The 19,981-nt window shown below is 41.9% G+C and overlaps 1 protein-coding gene across 2 annotated transcripts in view; it reads right to left on the reverse strand.

Moving 5' to 3' along the window:
* The window catches only part of RALB (RAS like proto-oncogene B), a 45,899-nt gene that overhangs the window by 9,583 nt on the left and 16,335 nt on the right, over positions 1 to 19,981 (reverse strand). For both annotated transcript variants that reach the window (XM_017665244.3, XM_037001074.2), the window contains exon 2: positions 1,343 to 1,499. In XM_017665244.3, coding sequence (XP_017520733.1) covers positions 1,343 to 1,456 — 114 coding nt within the window. In that variant the 5' untranslated portion in view covers positions 1,457 to 1,499. The remainder of the gene's footprint in view (positions 1 to 1,342; positions 1,500 to 19,981) is intronic.

Raw genomic sequence — 19,981 nt, forward strand, 5'->3', positions numbered from 1 at the left:
CTCAACATCAACCTCACTTCACCAGAAATGGCAAATAGCTTTAAAAGTCTTCAAGTATGTTAGGTCAAGGATAAAAAGGTTAAAATTCAATTTTTCTCAAAGGCAGAATTTAGACAAAAATAAAGACTTCTGGGACTGCAGCTCCTTCCATAATCCAAATTTCAAGGCAATTCTACCATAAACTAAACTTCTTAAATTAAGAGTAAAGCATTGAATGAGGAACAAAAAGAGTATGAATGGCCCATGAGGCTTTGCACAACTGGCACCCCCAAATACAGGACTCGGTTTCTTTTCTATGAAATCAGGATTGACTAGCTCACATTTCCAGGGCCAAATGTCCTAGGACACATCCATACCTGATATACCCCGGCCCTGCACCTCCCATCACAATGCCAGGTGAGTCTGCACATTGGGTGGTGGGAATATTCCTGGAAGCCACTCCTACACTGGGACTGCTAGTAGTAACTTAACCACACACTAAAGTGATTCAAACTACATAATATATGCCTCTAAGCTCCAGCTAAATGTATCCTTAGTTCAACTTCCCTCAGCTAGATTCCAAAAACGCCTGTGGCCACTCCAACACCATGTAATGTAAGAGTAAGATGGAAAGAGGGAGAGTCTAGTGAAAAGTGTTAATGTCCTTAACCAACTGTGGTTACAGCATTTTTCTTTCACAAATTGTAAAGCACATGCCCATGTGGATGTGATGCAAATGAGAGGCCTGGAGTTCACACTCTCATCTAAACACCCTGCCTGTAGCAGCAAATGGCCATCAAGCAGGATTGTCTGTTACCACAAGAATCAAGACTGTGCTGTCACACTGGACTCAGCACTAGTCATATTATCCACCTTAAGTGATGTAAATTTGGGGCAAGGATGGTGCAAGCCTCACCTTGCTGCATGGAAGAACTAGGGAGAACCTGATGTCTATCACTTGAGAAAAGATTAAGTCTATGACAACTTAGTTCTCCCTTTCAATTCCTCCCAAAATTGACTGTCACAAAGCTCACTATCAGATCTGTTCTTCAGAAATACCTGTATAGAAGTCCTTCCTTCCTCCCTTGCTCCTGCCAGAAAGAAGCTCAAAGTATAGCATAGAGAGAAATGCAAGCAGAGACTCTCACATCCCTGCCCCAGTTGAAATTACAACCTGAAAACCAGCAATCCAGATCTTATGAAGGTTACACACACCCCCATAAAATTATTCAGAAATCACCCTAACACGAAATTGCCCCGTGATCCTCTATGCACATGGGGGAATGGGCACATAAACACAGCTGGAGATGGACACAGCTACAGTAGACAATGCTGGCAGTGGTCTGGGCCTGGTGTGTCTTACCTCATCATACATGAACTGAAGTGTCAGAGCAGACTTGCCTACCCCTCCACTGCCAACCATGATCACCTTGTGAAGGACCAAGGAGCTCTGGTTCTTGCTCTTGTTTGCAGCCATCCTGCTGGTTTTCTGAGGTTGCAACACGCAGACAGAAGACCAGCTGTCAGTGAAAAAGACAAAGACTTAGAGGTGGTTTGGTTTCCACATGGCTGACATCCAATGAAATTCACATGCTCCAGAAAAGCCTAACTCAGACATTCCAACAGAGAGGTATTTCTTCTGGGCTCCTGGAAGAAAGAAAGGCCCTCCAACAACTGTGGATATCATTTACCACTGCAGAGCCAAAGCCAAGGCAGGGTGAGAGAAAGAAATGAGTATGCACACCCAACACCTGTAGCACTGGAGAGGGCCAGGAGGCCCCCACCAAACCCCAGCACCACCTCAGCAGCCTTCACCGTGCGGAGTGACCAGAAAGCTCCGAGTCCCAGTTTTCCACCGCTACCCAAGTCATGTGGCACCATGGAGAACCCCAGAACTCGGGGACCTCCATCTTCATCCCCTTGTGCTAGCTCCTCTCCCCTGCTCTGTACCTGTACCCCCTGTGCCCCACACTGCACACTTGCTTAGTCCTCCACATGGACTGAGGCAGCAAACTGGAACAGGAGAAGTAAACATATTGTGTATAAGAAGCACCCCGCTTCTTGGCATGACATGAGAAGAAGCAAAACTAAATGGTTTGCTCCAAACATATTTAAAGTGATGTACTATAATGAGGTAAATTTTTCTATAATAAATCTATTAGTCAAAATCAGATAAATCTCATCAGAAGTGAGATAAAAATGAGTAGAGCACCCAGGGAATTGTGGGAAGATACGGTTTTCTGAAAAAGAAAATCTAACAGATACCTGGAACTTATTGTAACCCAAATGCTAATATTTGCATTTCAACCAATTTGTATGGAAAAACCTCTTTCACATATACCACAGTGTAAGAAAAAAGGACACGGACTCAGGTGTCTCATGGGCCTGAGTCTGGCTCTGCCATTTGTGAGCCATGTGACCTAGAACTATTCAATTTCTCCAAACCAGTTTTCTTACCTGAAAAAAACAAGTAAACCACCACCTAACTTGCAGGATTTTTCTGATGATTAAATGAGATAACATGAAAAACTCAAGCACAAAGCCAAACACACAGTAGAAACTTAATAAAGGTTGGTTTCTGTCCTACCAAATTTTAAGAGGGCTTTATTTCCTAATTACACAAGGCTAATTTCTAATGACAAGTCCTATTTCCATTACTGCTGACAAAGTAACCAGAAAAATAAATAAATATGCACAACACACACACAAATCATTGGACAAAATAATAAAATAACATTGTTTTAAGTCAGTGGTTTCCGTCCTTGGCTGGGATCACCAAGAAGGTTTTAAAAATATCCTGATGCTGGGTCCCACCCTGGAAATTCTGATGGAATTGGTCTGGGATACAGCCCGGACACAGGACTTCTAGAAGCTTCTCAGGTGCTAGTGATCATCCAAGGTTGAGAACTTCTTTTACATGCACAGCTGAGCTCAAAAGAAAACAAGAAATCCCCAAGAAAGGATGGAAAAAGATCAAGGTAGTAAAAGTTGGCATTCCTGCAGTATTAGATGGCTGCTGTTCTTAGCTTTGGATTTAACAAACACACAGGTCGAGGAGACCAGATGCCTGTCCCGGGGGTAGTCAGAATTGAGACCTCTTCTCCATTGCGACTGAGAGGCCAAGATCCACAGAGGAGCACACCTTCAGGTAAAGACTGGAGTCGAAAATCATCTGCTCACTTACAGGAGATGACCACAAGGAAGTTTGCCTGAGCCCAGCTGTAGAGAGTGCACTCTGAAAATCTGTAACCACAGCACTCCTCAAAGTCAAGAAGCACACATGAAAGGTAGTCCCAGGCTAGCTGCAGTGCTGGAGCCCAAGGCACAGGGCTAAACAAAACCTCTGCAGGGCTGCCATGCAGAGAGGTTTTTCTTTTTAAAGACGCTCAGGAGTTGCATTGCTAAAGGCCACAGACGGGAAGACCACAGTTCCAACCTACGGAGCACCTAAGAAAATTACCGTACAGAGAGACAGCATCCAAACAAATAGAACTTTTCAGACAGCTCCTACAAAAAGCATTATATGATAATTTCTAACAAAGACAAAATCAAAATGTGATAAAAATGACATTACCAAAAGACCAGGAGTTGAACAAGAACCATTCTGAACGTCCAAAATATTTTTTTAAGTATGTAAGATGAAAAGTAATAAAACCATAGGGGAGGAGAAACTAGTTTTTTCTCTACCTATCTTTGGTTCATAGGCTGAATCCCTGCAAATTAGACTTACAAAAGACAGATTAACCAGAGAAAAACAGATCGAAGCCTATGAATGTGTGCATCTCACATGCATAGAGGAGACCTCAGTGATGAGTAACTCAAAGGGAGAGGTTAGACCTTGGGCTTATACAGCATCTTAACAAAATAACAATAAATTTTGTAGAGAAATGACAAGACAAAGGAAAAGGACTTTGCCCTTCTACAGGTGGCAAATTGTGGGAAGGCAGATACTATATGGGGAAACCATGGAAGACGAGGGCTAGTGAGTGAAGTTTGTTGTGTAGATTCCTCTGGTGCCATCTCTGGGCTGTTAAAGAGTCTAGAGTTTGTCTCAGGTGATTTGGAATCATCCAGTTGTTCCTGGAAGAGGGGGAGGCAGAGAATTGTTCTTTGTGTCTGTTACTTTTCAATTGCCTTCAGCTCAAAAGCATCCCTAAGTCAAAGTGATACTTTCTGAGGTGGCATACTCTAAACCCTTTCAGTGCTCAGTTGAAAATTTAGAAAACACACAAAAACTATCTTCAAAAAGAGAGAAAAAACCACCTACGATCATGCCATCCACAGAATTCACTATTAACAATGTATTTCCTGCCAGTATTTTAATCTATATATTCCTATATTTAAAACCTATTTGAAATCATATTTACATAGTTTTGCATGTTAGATTTCATATACTCTGTCTTCTTAAACAAAGCATACTAAACATATTTAAACATTTTCTTGATGCTTTAAGAGTCGAAATTCCCCAGAAAATCAGTAATATGCACAGCCTTGGGCTGCTGGAGTGTCTGCTTGTCCTGCCCCCTTACACCGGACCGTCGGTTTACTTGACTACACCAGGCCTTCTTCCCACTCCCCCTTTCCTTAAAAAATAAGTGTTCCAAGCAATTAACTAGATAATTAAGCACATTTGAATTGACTAAAATAGAATAAATGGGATAAGGAGCAAGCCTTCCCAAAACGCTTCAGAAAGGAACCTTGCTTCCTATAAATTATCATAATTGTATGAAAATGGAGAGAGAATTTTCCCAGGATTAGGGAAGCTTTCAAACACTTGTAGAAATCTAATTCTGAGCTGTTGTTTTCAAAAAACCAAGTCAATTTCTTCAGAAGAAACCATAATAAATGAAGACTAGTCAACAAATCCACAGGTATCTGCCAAAATATCTGTGCTCATGGCTAAAACTGAAATAACCAGGATACATATGTCTAATCCACAAACTTCTTCAGTCAACTTGCAATGATGAGGGGAAAGACAGGAGAAAGGCAGAGGTGCCAGTCACGTGCCCATTACTGAACCAGCCCTGGAAAATGGAAATGTGGACCTGTGGACTCCTGTTAGTGGAGACAATGAACCCCTATCCATCAAGCTGCTGTTAGTCTGCTCACTGTTGTTGTCTGTTTTCACTCCTGCCATGCTGCATTCCAGAAACAGTGTGCCCGCCGGTTCGGAGAGACTAGCAGATGACTATGGTACAGGGTAACAAACACTCTGGCAGGAGTATGCAGGAGGCGCTCCGAGAACACAGAGGGGGCATCCACACCAGAGGGCTGGCCAGGGAAGTGCCCTTGGAGGGAGCCCCAGAGGAACTAAGATGTGAAGGGGCTGCCTAGAGAAAGGCACAGGGTTGCTACCCAGAAAACCACTCAGCCTTAGGAGGCTCATGAAGGTGACTTAATACTTAATAATGGATATGACTAGACAATAAATGTGTTCTTAAAAGATAACACAAGTAACCTTTTCCCTAACATTTTATTATAAAAAGTTACAAACTTTCAGAAAAGTTGAAAAAACTGCACAGTGAATCTATATACCACCACCTGTCTGACAATATTTTGCTCTAGTTGCTTTATCACAAAACCCAGGTGGCTGGCATCCCTCTACCTACCCATCAATCCATCTTATTTTTTTATGTGTTTCCATGTAAACTGTGTCATCCGGACACTCCATCCCTAACTTCAGCACAGTCATCCACTTTTTAACAAAGCGATTATCCTTTCCCCACTGCCTTCGCTGACCATTTCAGAACTACCGCCGTGGTGCTTGCAAACCACCCAGTGTCTTCCATGAGCTCTCTCTTTGGGTTTGTAGCCCATACACAAAAACCATACCATAGACCTTCCAACAAGAGGAACTTGGGCCCAAACACCAAGCCTGGCATGGCTCTCACTTGAGGGTCAGAAGTCTTTTACAGGGAGCTTAAGAAACATACCAACAGATACCCTTTAATATAGGCCCCCACTGACTAACAGGAAAACTCTGTAGTTTAATTCATTTTGGTCCAAAAACATTTAAGCACTAAGTGGGTCTCTGCCCTTAGAAAACACAATCTCCCACAGAAAGACATATAAAGTATTTTAATATAATTTCTCACATGCAGTGATAAAGACAGCAAAGGTGCGACAGAAAGGATAATGAACTCAGGCAGAGAATCAGGAAAGCCTCAAAATCAAACAACAGTTCACTCAGCAGAAGGGGGTGGAAAGGGGAGCCTTCCATGCATAAGAGACACAGGCAAAGCGACAAAGGCATGAAACAACACTGCAGGGCCAAGCATCAAGTGACACTGAAGCCTAAGACACGGGGTGGGGACAAAGCTGGGTGAAGGGTCTCAAAACATAGACATGTTCATCTACAAATGGGCCTACAGTGCTGTCTTAAGGATCGTATCCTAGAAAAAATGGGTAGTCACGGCAAGGCGGTACTCCACCCAGCTTAGTTTTTATGGCACTGCATCATTAAGAATAAACCCACCACCTCCCATACAGAAAGACAAGACCCTCCAAACTAAAAGAGCCTCATTTAGATGGCTTGGCAGGGAGGCAGAGAGTTGGGAAGTGCTTTTTCTATGTAATGTTCTAGGATACATTAACATTAGGTAGGGCTCTCTACCACTTAACATTAATGCACATACCAGAACATATAAATACTTGAGAAGTAAAATTTTGAAAGCCAATCACAGTATATAAACTATGCTAATGCATGTTAGGAGGAAGGGGTGGTTCTAAGGGAACTTATCCCATAGGCTAATAGTCACTAATCTTTTGTTAAACTTAAGCTAGGAGAAAGTAAGTTGGTAGGTAGAGTCCAAATGCCACCCTGGTCTGTACCATAGAGTTGTCATGAAAATCAAATGAGAATTCACAAATGCAGAGGAAAACCTACTCCTCCACTCTCCCTTATAAAATCCAAGTGTCCTAAGTAATCTGGTATACAAAAGCACATGGGAAAACTATTAAACACTATACAACAGGCAAAGAATTGCATTCAGCACTTTTTCTCTAGATAGTATGACTTGGAGGTAACCTGGATATTACTAATAGGCCATAATCATAATATTTGAGTTTCCCAAAATATTATCCATGTTTTTAATCCTTTAAAATCAATCAAAAAGGAAGACAATCCTAAATCTGGAATAACATAAGCACCAAACTAATTAAGGACAGTAATGAAAAGACACAATTTAAAAGTTAGGAATTCATGAGTCCCTACCTATAATAAATATCAAAGAAATAAGAAGAAGGGTGGACTCTTGCTTACAGTGGAACATCAAAGGCAGACTGATAAACATAAAGAGTGCACTGAGTTGGAAAATCAGTATTTTGCAAGTATCATAGCAAAAACTGGTTCAGGAAAGAAAATCATTAATAGATGCTAAATCTAAAGGGGGAGATTTGGATGAGGAACAGGAGATTTGCATGGTTTTTAAGTGTCTCCACACATTACTTATGAATCAGAATCTGTATTTGTTTTTCATTTTTTTATTGTATGTATGAAGTACATACAGTAAAATGCACAGGTCTTAGTGTGATTTGATACAGCTTGATGGATTTTTACACGTGTATACAATCATGCAACCATTGCTCAAATCAAGATATCAAACATTCTCACTATCTTTTCCACCTTCACCTATCCCACTCTTCCACCTGCCCTCCTCCCCATGGCAACCACCAGTCTGTTCTCTGAAACTAGGAGTCTATTTCCGTTGTTTGTTCACTTATTTTGTTTTTTAGATTCCACATAAAAGTGAAACTATATACTATTTGTCTTTCTCTGACTATTTTCACTTAGCATGATATCCTCTAGGTCCAGCCATGTTGTCACAAATGGCAAGCTTTTGTTCTTTTTTATGGGTGAATAATATTCCATTATACATATAGGTAACCACTTTTTTTTATCTGTTCATGAAGCAATCTTTGGATTGCTTCCACATCTTGATGGTTATAAATAATGCTACAATAAACATAGAAGTTATACATATTTTTGGATTAGTGATTTTGTTTTCTTTGGGTAAATTCCCATAAGTGGGTCATATTATACTTCTATTTTTTGTTTTTTAAGAAGCCTCCTGTGGAGAAAGTGAAGGTTCCTATGGCCAGGATTCTCACCTGGCCCTGACTGGCTTGTTCACTCACACATGTGGGCAAAAAATTGTTACCGACTCTATATAAAGAGCTCCTGCCACTGCTCTGGGTGACACAGTGGTACGGCTACTGCATGGCTGCAGGAGAGCAGAGACTGGTTTGGTGGCAGCACCAAGGCCAGAAACTGAGACAACTGCGGGGGGCAAAGAGGCCTAGAGGCAGAGACTGGCTTGCTGCATGCAGGCTTGCTCTGAGTGGACAGGATTCTAGTGACTGACCTGCCACCATGGGAATAAAGTTGGGTATAAACCCTTTTACCCCAAGAACAAATGTCATTCCTTGGTCTCACTGAATTCACAGTGAACTTGGATTCATTCATGGGAGGGGTGCTTCATCAGGCTGCCCCTATGGATGGGAAGACATTCGAGTGCCCCCCCAGTAGACATGTGGTCCTATGTGGCTTGCCTCCTAGAGGACTGGGCCACATCCCAAGACTGGGAAGAGGTGGAGGCAACACCTGAGGCAGTAAAGTTGGCCCTCATCAAAATAGGGAGCTCCTAAGAGAAACAGAGTTCCCGTGAGGTGGTGGGAACTGTGGAGAGGTTTTTCTCACAGTATTGAGAAAGACTGAAAGATGGCGGTGTGAGAAGTGAGACAGAGACCTCCTCCTAAAACCACATATAATATAAAAATATAATTAATAAAACTAATTCTGAAAGAGCAACAGGAAAGAGGGCTGCACAAGACGGCATACATCTGGAGAAAAGAGAAGACCTCATGGAACAGGGTAACATACCAAAGCTGTGATGCAGAGGACCCAAGCCCTTCCCCCACCCCAGCTCACGGTGGGAGGAAGAGAAACAGAGCAGGGAGGGAGTGGAGGCCTGGGACTACTGAACACCTAGCCCTGGAGATCTGCTCTGGGAGCATGAACTGACATTGCATGGTGCTATGGTGACTAGTGGAGTTGGAAAGCTAAGACAGGCAGAATACCTGAAAAGATGGAGATTCCAGCTGCTTGTGGAAAACAGGAATTCATATCCAGCTGATCCGGGCAGGCAGACTGAGAGACTTCCTAACAGTAAGAGGTTTGCTAAAGGGGCAAGGATTGCACAGAGCTTACTGCTCAGGAGAAAGGACAGGTAGACCAAATTGTCCGGGAGCACTCTGCCCAGCAGGTTGGGAACTTAAATGATTTTCAGGTGCTACATCCCCCTGACTGGCAACACAGCTCCAAGGCCCCCCATCGTGATATGCAGCCTTCTGTGTCTTCCTCCCGGTTAGCCTGCAACTGGCTCACAAACCAGCAGCCCCTGCCTTGGTGTCAGGCCAGCCAGAGGGAAGCCCACCTACAGCAGCTACAAACACAAAGCATAGAGGCTTACACCTGTGTATTCGGCCCACTGGTTCTGGCAATGGAGACAGGCATAGCAGCCGGAAAACATAAAACAGCTCTTTCCTCCGCCCAGGCACCAGCACCACTCCCCTGTGACCCAGGACATCACTACAGGAGCTGAGCAGCTCCAGAGAGTAGAACTTCTGGGCACTAAAGGGTGCCACATACAAATATGAAATGTCAAAAGAACCTGGTTCAAAGCAAAATCTCAACACCAGAGAAAGAACTGACTGAGAATGAACTAATAAATATCCCTGAAAGAGATTTCAAAATAAAAATCATAAACATGCTCATGGAGGTAAAGAAAAATATTCAAGAACTCAGGAACAAATTTAGGATGGAGATCCAATCACTGAAGAGTACAATGGAGGGTATTAAAAGCAGATTAGATACAGTGGAGGAGACGATAAATGAAACAGAAACTAGGGAAGAGGAATACAAAGAAGCTGAGGCACAGAGAGAAAAAAGGATCTCTAAGAATGAAAGAATACTGCTGTGTGACAAATCCAAATGGAACAATATTCACATTATAGGGGTACCAGAAGACAAAGAGAGAGAAAAAGGGTTAGAAAGTGGCTTTGAGGAAGTAATTGCTGAAAACTTCTCCAATCAGGGGAAGGCGACAGTCTCTCAGGCCATGGAGGTGCACAGATCTCCCAACACAAGGGACCCAAGGAGGACAACACCAAGACATATAATAATTAAAATGGCAAAGATCAAGGATAAGGGCAGACTATTAAAAGCAGCCAGAGAGAGAAAAAAGATCACATACAAAGGAAAACCATCAGGCTATCATCAGACTTCTCAGCAGAAACCTTATAGGACAGAAGGGAGTGGCATGACAATATTTAATGCAATAAATCAGAAGGGCCTCAAACCAAGAATACTTTATCTGACAAGATTATCATTTAAATTTGAAAGAGGGATTAAACAATTTCCAGATAAGCAAAAGCTGAGAGAAGTTAGCTCCCACAAGCCATCTCTACAGTGTATTTTGGAGGGACTGCTATAGATGGTAGTGTTCCTAAGGTTAAATAGCTGTCACCAGAGGTAATAAAAAAGGAACAGACAAACAGTACAGAAAATGATACCTAATATATAAAGAATGGAGGAGTAAAAAAAAGAGGGGGAAAAAACCTTTAGATTGTGTTTATAATAGCATACTAAGTGAATTAAGTTAAACTCTTAGATAGTAAGGAAGTTACCTTTGAACCTTTGGTAACCACGAATCTAAAGCCTGCAATGGGAATGAATAAGTACATACCTGTTGATAATCACCCTAAATGTAAATTGACTGAATGCACCAATCAAAAGACATAGAGTCACACTGAATGGATAAAAAAACAAGACCCAACTATATGTTGCCTATAAGAGATTCACTTCAAACGCAAAGACATATACAGACTAAAAGTGAAGGGATAGAAAAAGATATTTCATGCAACTATTAGGGAGAAAAAAGCAGGTGCTGCCGTACTTGTATCAGACAAAATAGACTTTAAAAGAAAAAAAGTCACAAGAGACAAAAACAGACATTACATAAGGATAAAGGGGTCAATCCAACAAGAGGATATAACCATTATAAATATCTATGCAACCAACACAGGAACACCGACATATGTGAAACAAATACTAACAGAATTAAAAGGGGAAACAGAATGCAATGCATTCATTCTAGGAGATTTCAACACTCCACTCCCTCCAAACAACAGATCAACCAGACAGAAAATAAGAAAGAAGACAGGGGCACTGAACAACACATTAGAACAGATGGACCTAACAGACATCTACAGAACTCTACACCCAGAAGCAGCAGGATACACATTCTTCTCAAATGCACATGGAACATTTTGAAGAATACATTATAAACTAGGCCACAAAAAGAGCCTCAGTAAATTCAAAAAGATTGAAATTGTACCAACCAGCTTCTCATACCACAAGGGTATGAAACTAGAAATAAATTACCCAAAGAAAACAAAAAAGCTCACAAACACAAGGAGGCTTAACAACATGCTCCTAAATAACCAATGGATCAATGACCAAATAAAAACAGAGATCAAGCAAAATATGGAGACAAATAACAACAGTAATTCAACAACGCAAAATCTGTGGGATGCAGCTAAGGCAGTGCTAAGAGGGAAGTATATTGCAATACAGGCCTATGTCAAGAAAGAGGAACAATCCCATATGAATAGTCTAAACACACAATTATCGAAGCTAGAAAAAGAAGAACAAGTGAGTCGCAAAGTCAGTAGAAGGAGGGACATAATAAAGATTAGAGCAGAAATAAATAAAAGTGAGAAGAATAAAACAATAGAAAGAATCAATGAAAGCAGGAGCTGGTTCTTCGAGAAAATAAAAAAAATAGATAAACCCCTAGCCAGAATTATCAAGAAAAAAAGAGACCACAGATAAACAGAATCAGAAATGAGAAAGGAATAATCACTATGGACACCACAGAAATACAAATTATTAGAGAATACTGTGAAAAATTAAATGGTAGCAAACTGGATAACTTAGAGAAATGGACAACTTTCTAGAAAAATACAACCTTCCAAGGTTGACCCAGAAAGAAACAGAAAATCTGAACAGACCAATTACTAGAAACGAAATTGAATTAGTAATAAAAAAAACTACCTTTAAAAATAAACTATGCAAGCACACAAAAAAAAAAACTACCAAAGAACAAAACCCTTACCCAGATGGCTTCACTGCTGAATTTCATGAAACATTTAGTGAAGATCTAATACCCATTCTCCTTAAAGTTTTCCAAAATGTAGAAGAGGAAGGAATACTTCCAAACTCATTCTATGAGGCCAGCATCACCCTAATACCAAAACCAGGCAAAAACACGACAAAAAAAAGAAAATGACAGACCAATATCCCTGATGAACATAGATGCAAAAATACTGAACAAAATATTAGCAAACCAAATTCAAAAATACATCAAAAAGATCATCCATCATGATCAAGTAGAATTTCTTCCAGGGATGCAAGGATGGTACAGTACTAGAAAATACATCAACATCATCCACCATATCAACAAAAAGAAGGACTAAAACCACATGATCATCTCCATAGATGCCAAAAAAGCATTCAACAAAATTCAACATCCATTCATGATAAAAACTCTCAACAAAATGGGTTTAAAGGGCAAGTACCTCAACATAATAAAGGCCATATATGACAAATCCACAGCCAACATCATACTTAACAGTGAGAAGCTGAAAGCCTTTCCTTTAAGATGGGGAACAAGACAAGGATGCTCACTCTCTCCACTTTTATTCAACATAGTACTGGAGGTCCTCACCACGGCAATCAGACAACACAAAGAAATGAAAGGCATCCAGACTGGTAAAGAAGTTAAACTGTCACTGTTTGCAGATGACATGATATTGTACATAAAAAACTCTAAAGAATCCACTCCAAAACTACTAGTTCTAATATCTGAATTCAGCAACATTGCAGGATACAAAATTAATACACAGAAATCTGTTGCACTCTTATACACTACAGATAAACTAACATAAAAATAAATCAGGAAAACAATTCCATTCACAATTACATCAAAAAGAATAAAATACCTAGGAATAAACCTAACCAAGGAAGTGAAAGACCTATACCCTGAAAACTATAAGACACTCATGAGAGAAATTAAAGAAGATACCAATAAATGAAAACACATCCCATGCTCATGGATAGGAAAAATTAATATTGTTGAAATGGCCATCCTGCCTAAAGCAATTTACAGATTCAATGCAATTCCTATCAAAATACCAACAGCATTCTTAAATGAACTAGAGCAAATAGTTCTAAAATTCATATGGAACCACAAAAGACCCTGAATAGCCAAAGCAATCCTGAGAGGAAAGAATAAAGCTGAGGAATTATGCTCCCCAACCTCAAGCTCTACTACAAAGCCACAGTAATCAAGACAATTTGGTACTGGCACAGTAACAGACTAGAGAGCCCAGATATAAACCCGAGTATATATAGTCAATTAATATACAATAAAGGAGCCATGGACATACAATGGGGAAAGGACAACCCCTTCAACACCTGTTGTTGGCAAAACTGGACAGCTACATGCAAGAGAATGAAACTGGATTATTGCGTATCCCCATACACAAAAGTAAACTTGAAATGGATCAAAGACCTGAATGTAATCATGAAACCATAAAACTCTTAGAAGATAACATAGGTAAACATCTCCTGAATATAAGCATGAGCAACTTCTTCCTGAACGCATCTCCTTGAGAAAGGGAAACCAAAGCAAAAATGAACTCATGGGACTACATCAAACTTAAAAGCTTCTGTACAGCAAAGGACACCATCAACAGAACAAGAAGGCATTCTACAGTATGGGAGAATATATTTGTAAACAACATATCCAACAAGGGGTTAACATCCAAAATATATAAAGAACTCACACACCTCAACACCCAAAAAGCAAATAACCCTATTAAAAAATGGGCAGAGGATATGAACAGACACTTCTCCAAAGAAGAAATTCAGTTCGCCAACAGGCACATGAAAAGATGCTCCATATCACTAATCATCAGAGAAATGCAAATAAAAACCACAATGAGATATCACCTCATACCAGTTGGATGGCCAGTATAGAAAAGACTAAGAACAACAAATGCTGGTGAGGATGCGGAGAAAGGGGAACCCTCCTATACTGCTGGTGAGAATGTAAACTAATTCAACCATTGTGGAAAGCAATATGGAGGTTCCTCAAAAAACTAAAAATAGAAATAGCATTTGACTCTGGAATCCCACTCCTAGGAATTTACCCAAAGAATATAATTTCTCAGATTCAGAAAGACATATGCACCCCTATGTTTATTGCAGCACTATTTACAATAGCTAAGATACGGAAGCAACCTAAGGTCCATCAGTAGATGAATGGATAAAGAAGATGTGGTACATATACACAATGGAATACTACCCAGCCATAAGAAAGAAACAAATTCTACAATTTGCAACAACATGGATGGAGGTGGAGGATATTATGCTCAGTGAAATAAGCCAGGCAGAGAAAGACAAGTACCAAATGATTTCCCTCATTTGTGGTGTATAACAATGAAGTAAAACTGAAGGAACAAAACAGCAACAGACTCACAGACTCCAAGAAGGAACTAGTGGTTACCAAAGGGGTGGGGTGTGGGAGGGCGGGTGTGGAGGGAGGGAGAAGGGGAATCAAGGGTATTATGATTGGTACACACGGTGTGAGGGGTATCAGGGGGAAGACAGTGTAGCACAGAGAAGGCAAATAGTAACTCTGTGGAATTTTAATACACTGATGGGCAGTGACTGCAATGGGGTATGGAGGGAACACGATAACAGGGGTGAATGTAGTAACCACATTGTTTTTTCATGTGAAACCTTCATAAGAGTGTATATCAATAATAACTTAATAAAGTAAATAAATAAAAGAAAAAAGCTGTAAGGGAGAAAGACATCCTCCTGCAAGAATCATGAGAGGAGGCAGCACAAGAACACAAGCTGCAAGATGTCGTTGAGGAGGTAAAAAATTTGTTGGTAACTGAAATGTGTCAATACAAGGTGCTGTGGAAATGGTAAAAGATGTCTTCTTAGCCTGAGAGGAAGCAGCACAAGAGCCCGAGAAGCAGCAGCACAAGAAGAAGTAGCACAAGAGTGCAGGCTGCGAGATGAAGGATGTAGTGGAGCCGTCAGCCCCAGAAATGGAGGAGCGGAGGTTTGATGAACAGCTGGGGGTGGAGGCCCTGCTGGTCCAGAGGCATCAGCCCCTCCTTGGTTGAAACCATACCCAGCTGAAAGCTGGTAGAAAGCCTGAAAGAAAATAAAGACTCACAACCACTGGTTCCTCCAGGAGAGGTGCAGCCCCCTCTTCAGATCGTGGAGCACTCTATGCTCTGCTCCTATCCTCAGGCTCAAGCAATGAAAGCACAAAAGGAAATACAGTCCGCTTCTCAAAAGAAAACTATAAAGGGCCCTGTGAAGGTCACAAGGACCCAGATGTGGATTGATTTGATACAGGTGGAGCAGACAGAGAGAAATTGGATGGAAAGTCAAACAATATCTTACTGGAGCTGTGGCAACAATTGAAAACAGAGCAGTGGTTCTGGCTGCTGAGGTTGAAGAAGCAGAAGCCAGAGACAAAGGGACAAGACTGGCCTGTGTTTCTGCAAGACTTTCTGCTGGAGAGGCTGGAGAAGGTTGGTATTTTAAGGCCCTCCCATGGTCCTTTTGGTTAACTCTTTTGAGTAGAACTGGTTTGAATACAGCCAGGATGACCACTTGGTGGCACTGGATCTCCTCAGGCTTGAGGGTTATTATAATTTGTCATAATTTTTGTTATTTGTATATTGTCATAGCCTCTGTTGTTATGAAATTTGGTTACAATGTTCTAGCTTCCTCACATAGGGACCACTACAGAATATTGAGGGCACATAGATAGACAGGTGAGAATCCTGGAGGAGTGGAGTGTGGAGAAAATGAAGATTCCTATGTCATGATTCTCATCCGGATATGGTCGGCTCGCTCACTACACACGTGAGCAGTACGGTGTTACCGACTCTATAAAGTGCTCTGGGCTGCTTACATGGCTGCAGGAGAGCAGAGGCTGGAGTGGTGGCAGTGCCAATGAAGAGACTGAGATGGCTGTGGTGGGTAGAGAGGCCCAGGGGCAGAGACCAGCCTGCTGCATGCAGACTCGCTCTGAGTGGATGGGATTCTAGTGATTGACCCGCCACCATGGGAATAAAGTTGGATATAAACTCTTTCACCGTAAGAACATTTCACTGTCATTTTTCTGGTCTCATTGAATCCATAGTGAACTTGTCTGGGGCTGGAACTCATTGGCAAGACAGCTTCTAACACCAAATTATTAAATAGTTGTGACAAAAAGAGGGACTGTATATACCACTGTTCCTGTATGTAAGAGTAAGTGAGGGGTCAGACCTCCCTTTCTGTGTTGAATCCGTACATCACTGTCATTTTAATGACACAACACAAACTCATGGTTATTTGTAAACACTCTCATATGCACTCCTTGGGCAGAGAAGTAGTATCTTATTCATAGGTGTGTCTCCAGGGCTTACAATTCTAACCTACAGTGCATCAGAGAACTAGGAATGCCCAGATAATGAATAAAGGAGTTAATGACAAGGGAAGAGTTTTAAGAAATAAAAATGACACATTTTTTTTTTTTGAGAGGGCATCTCTCATATTTATTGGTCAAATGGTTGTTAACAACAATAAAATTCAGTATGGGGGGAAAAATGACACATTTTAAACAATTTTCTGAAACACTAGGCCACATTCTCATCAATGTTCTATTAAGGAAATACTGTCTCTTGAATATTCTATTGTGACATTAATTCCAGAAGCCATTAAAGTAGCAACCCTCCTCAGTCTTTTTGGTTGTTTAACAATAAAGGCAATTAGGTATGTCTTGCCAATGGGTTTCAGCCCCAGGCAAGTTCAGTATGGATTCAGGGAGACCCAGGAATGACAATGGCACATTCTTGAGGTGAAAGGATTTATTACCAGGCTTATTATCCCAGAGATAGGTCAAGCACTAGAATTACAATGGTCTGCAGGTCTGCAATCCTCCTTCCTCTCTGTCTCCACCCAGAGCACTGGGCACAGCTCTTTATATAGTGACTCAGTCAGTAATAGCTAATTGCCTCCGGGTGTGGAAGCAGTAACCTAGCAGCAGGCCAGTTACATCATCAAGTATTTTAGGTTCAGGTGAGGAACCTGGACATAGGAACATCAATTTTCCCCACACTCCATCCCTCCAGGATTTTTGCCTCACAATCAACATGCTCTCAATCTTCCACAATGGTCCCTGTGTGAGAAAGCTGGAGCACTGTAACCGGATTCCACAGCAGCAACAGATGATAACAAGAGAGACAATAACAAAAGTTAAAATACAACAAGATTTTGATACAGGTAACAAAAATTATAATAATCCTCAAGCCTGAGGGGGTTATTTCAGCTATATTCAAAACCAGTTCTATTCAGATAAGTTCATGACTCACAGGTAGTAGTGGTGCAGATAGGGAGCTCCACGCACTCCAGAGAGTAGCAGGTTTTTTTGCTAAGGTGTGTGCCTAATCTACAAAGGCCTTAAGGGCGATAAGACACATGTTTTAATGACACCAACATAGGCAAATCTTGTCCATCAGGTAGGATGCATGCAAGAGAGTGATAGGACTATGTGATAGGAGAGTGATGGGACTATGGCAGGAAGGGGGTCCCATCCAGGTCTAGTATACCATACCTTTACCCCTCTCCCCATTGGGGTTATTGAGGGAGCTATATATAGTGCTACTGAAGATGCATGCATTGGCCATAATGATAAAACAAAAAACTCCCCAGTAAGATGCTCCTACCTTCTAGCCATTCAGGATATACTACTGTGATCTTTGGGGCCACTCTGCTGTTACTCCAGGAATATATAAGAGGCCAGCTTCCAGGCCTTGTCCCCAAGGTGCCAAGAGGACCAGCCATCATTGGTCCATGTGTCAAAATGTCCAAGGCCACATCCACTCTATGGAGTCTCCAGGGTTTAGTGCAGTTGGTGCTGGCAGCAATATGTTATTCTGGTGGCCAAACCTTGGCTTCAATGATTCTTCCTTGGTTTGTACTTGCAGTTTGTGTAGGGGAGGAGGTGTATAGGAGTTGTATATGTGTCAACATGTCTACAGGGCTCAGGGCTCCCTTTCAGGGTTTCTCATTCAAACACTGTAGCACAGTCCATAAGCTGACTGACCATCCCACAGACTATTGGTGTCCGACTTCAGTCCAGATTTAAACAAACCATTTTACCTCTCTATCTTGCCTGCTGCAGTAAGATTGTATGACAGATGAAACTTCCATTTGATTACCAACTGTTGCACCCATTCTTGTACTGCATGCCCAGTAAAGTGGGTACCTTGATCACTCTCAATTACCTGTGGTCATCCAGAGGCTGCTAAGAGACACTCCGGGCTGCTTTTGGTTGTCTGTTGGTCTGCACAACGTGTAGGAAAAGCAACCAGAAGTCCAGTAGCTGTGTCCATACTGGTACCCTTCTGACACAGGCAGAGGCCCAATATAATCTATCTGCCACCTGACAAGGGGTATCGGCCCCTTAGCTATTGTCCCATGTTACTGTGGAACTTGGTCCCTTTTAGGGCATATGATGCACTCCTGCCGGGCTCTGCTGACTTCTTCAAAGGTCAAAGACAGGCCCCACTGGTGGGCTAGATCCCACATTGTCTTTTTCCCCAAGTGCAATGAATGCCAATGTAATCATTGGGCCACATCAGAGGAAGGCTTTCCTTCTATCCAACGTACTTGGGCCAATTCATCTGCTTCATCATTTCCTGGGGATGCCAGTGGCAAATGACCTGTCACATGATATACTATAATTATTTGTCTGACACAGGCCCATAAGTCTTGCCACAATTCTTGCCCCCAAAGGGGTCAGTGACCAACCAGCCAGTTGGCATGGTACCAGGCTGGTAGCCACAGGGTCAAGACCTGATAGAAAGCCCAGCTGTCAGTGTAGACAACTACAGGGGAGGGCTCCTGGCTGGTCACAAGCCACACGGACTGCAACTCTGCCCATCCATGCATATTGTCTCAGTCTTAGGATAGAAAGCTATGGCCCTCCATTTTGGGGGCTGCCCAGGGCTGGAGCTGTCTGTGTACCATGCATCTTCAGGTATAGGGGCTCTTCCCTCCCAACAGAGACTCTCTGCTACTAATGGTTCTAAAGTAAATTCTTCCTGCTTTTCACTAGTATATGTCACTGGCCCCAATAAGTGTTGGAGTTCTTCACTCACGGGGTTACTAGAGAGGACAGTACACTGCTTTAGGTACACACCCCATTTGGCCAGTGTAGGTGTTTGTGCCACACCACTCCTTGGCTTTTGGGTCCAGTCTCATACCCACCTCATGATGGGATAGGTGGTTATTACCTTTATTGGGGCCATTCCAGTGATGGGTTCTGTAGCCAGCAAGGCATGACACACAGCAGCCAATTGTTTTTCTATCAAGGTATATCATAACACTGCTCCTTTCCAATAGGTTGGTGAGTTCATTCAAGCTGATGCCAGAGACCCCAGCCATAACTGTCTTCAGTCACATGAACATCCAACTCACAGGGCCTTGATGGGTCTATCACACTCAAGGCCTGCATGGCTTTGACTGCCCATTTTGTTGTAGTAAAGGCAGATACACATGTCTTATCTCAGTCCCACCTGACACCCTTTCTTACCAACTGCTGTAAGGGCTACAGAATTTGTGCTAATTGAAGGATAAACACTCTCCAGTAGCCTAGAAGACCCAAAAACTCCTGTAACAATGCCACAGTTACAGGGGTAGGAAAGGCCTGCACTTTATCTATGACTGCTTTGGTATAACTTCAATCTTACTCAACCAGATGACCCCCAAGAATCTGACTGACAAACCAGGTCCCTGAACCTTGGTGCTGTTCATAGACAATCCTTTCTCCTGTAGATGTTGCAGCAAGCTAGGTGCTGT

This window comes from Manis javanica, chromosome 7 (genome assembly GCF_040802235.1).
Source record: "Manis javanica isolate MJ-LG chromosome 7, MJ_LKY, whole genome shotgun sequence".
Lineage (NCBI taxonomy): Eukaryota > Metazoa > Chordata > Mammalia > Pholidota > Manidae > Manis > Manis javanica.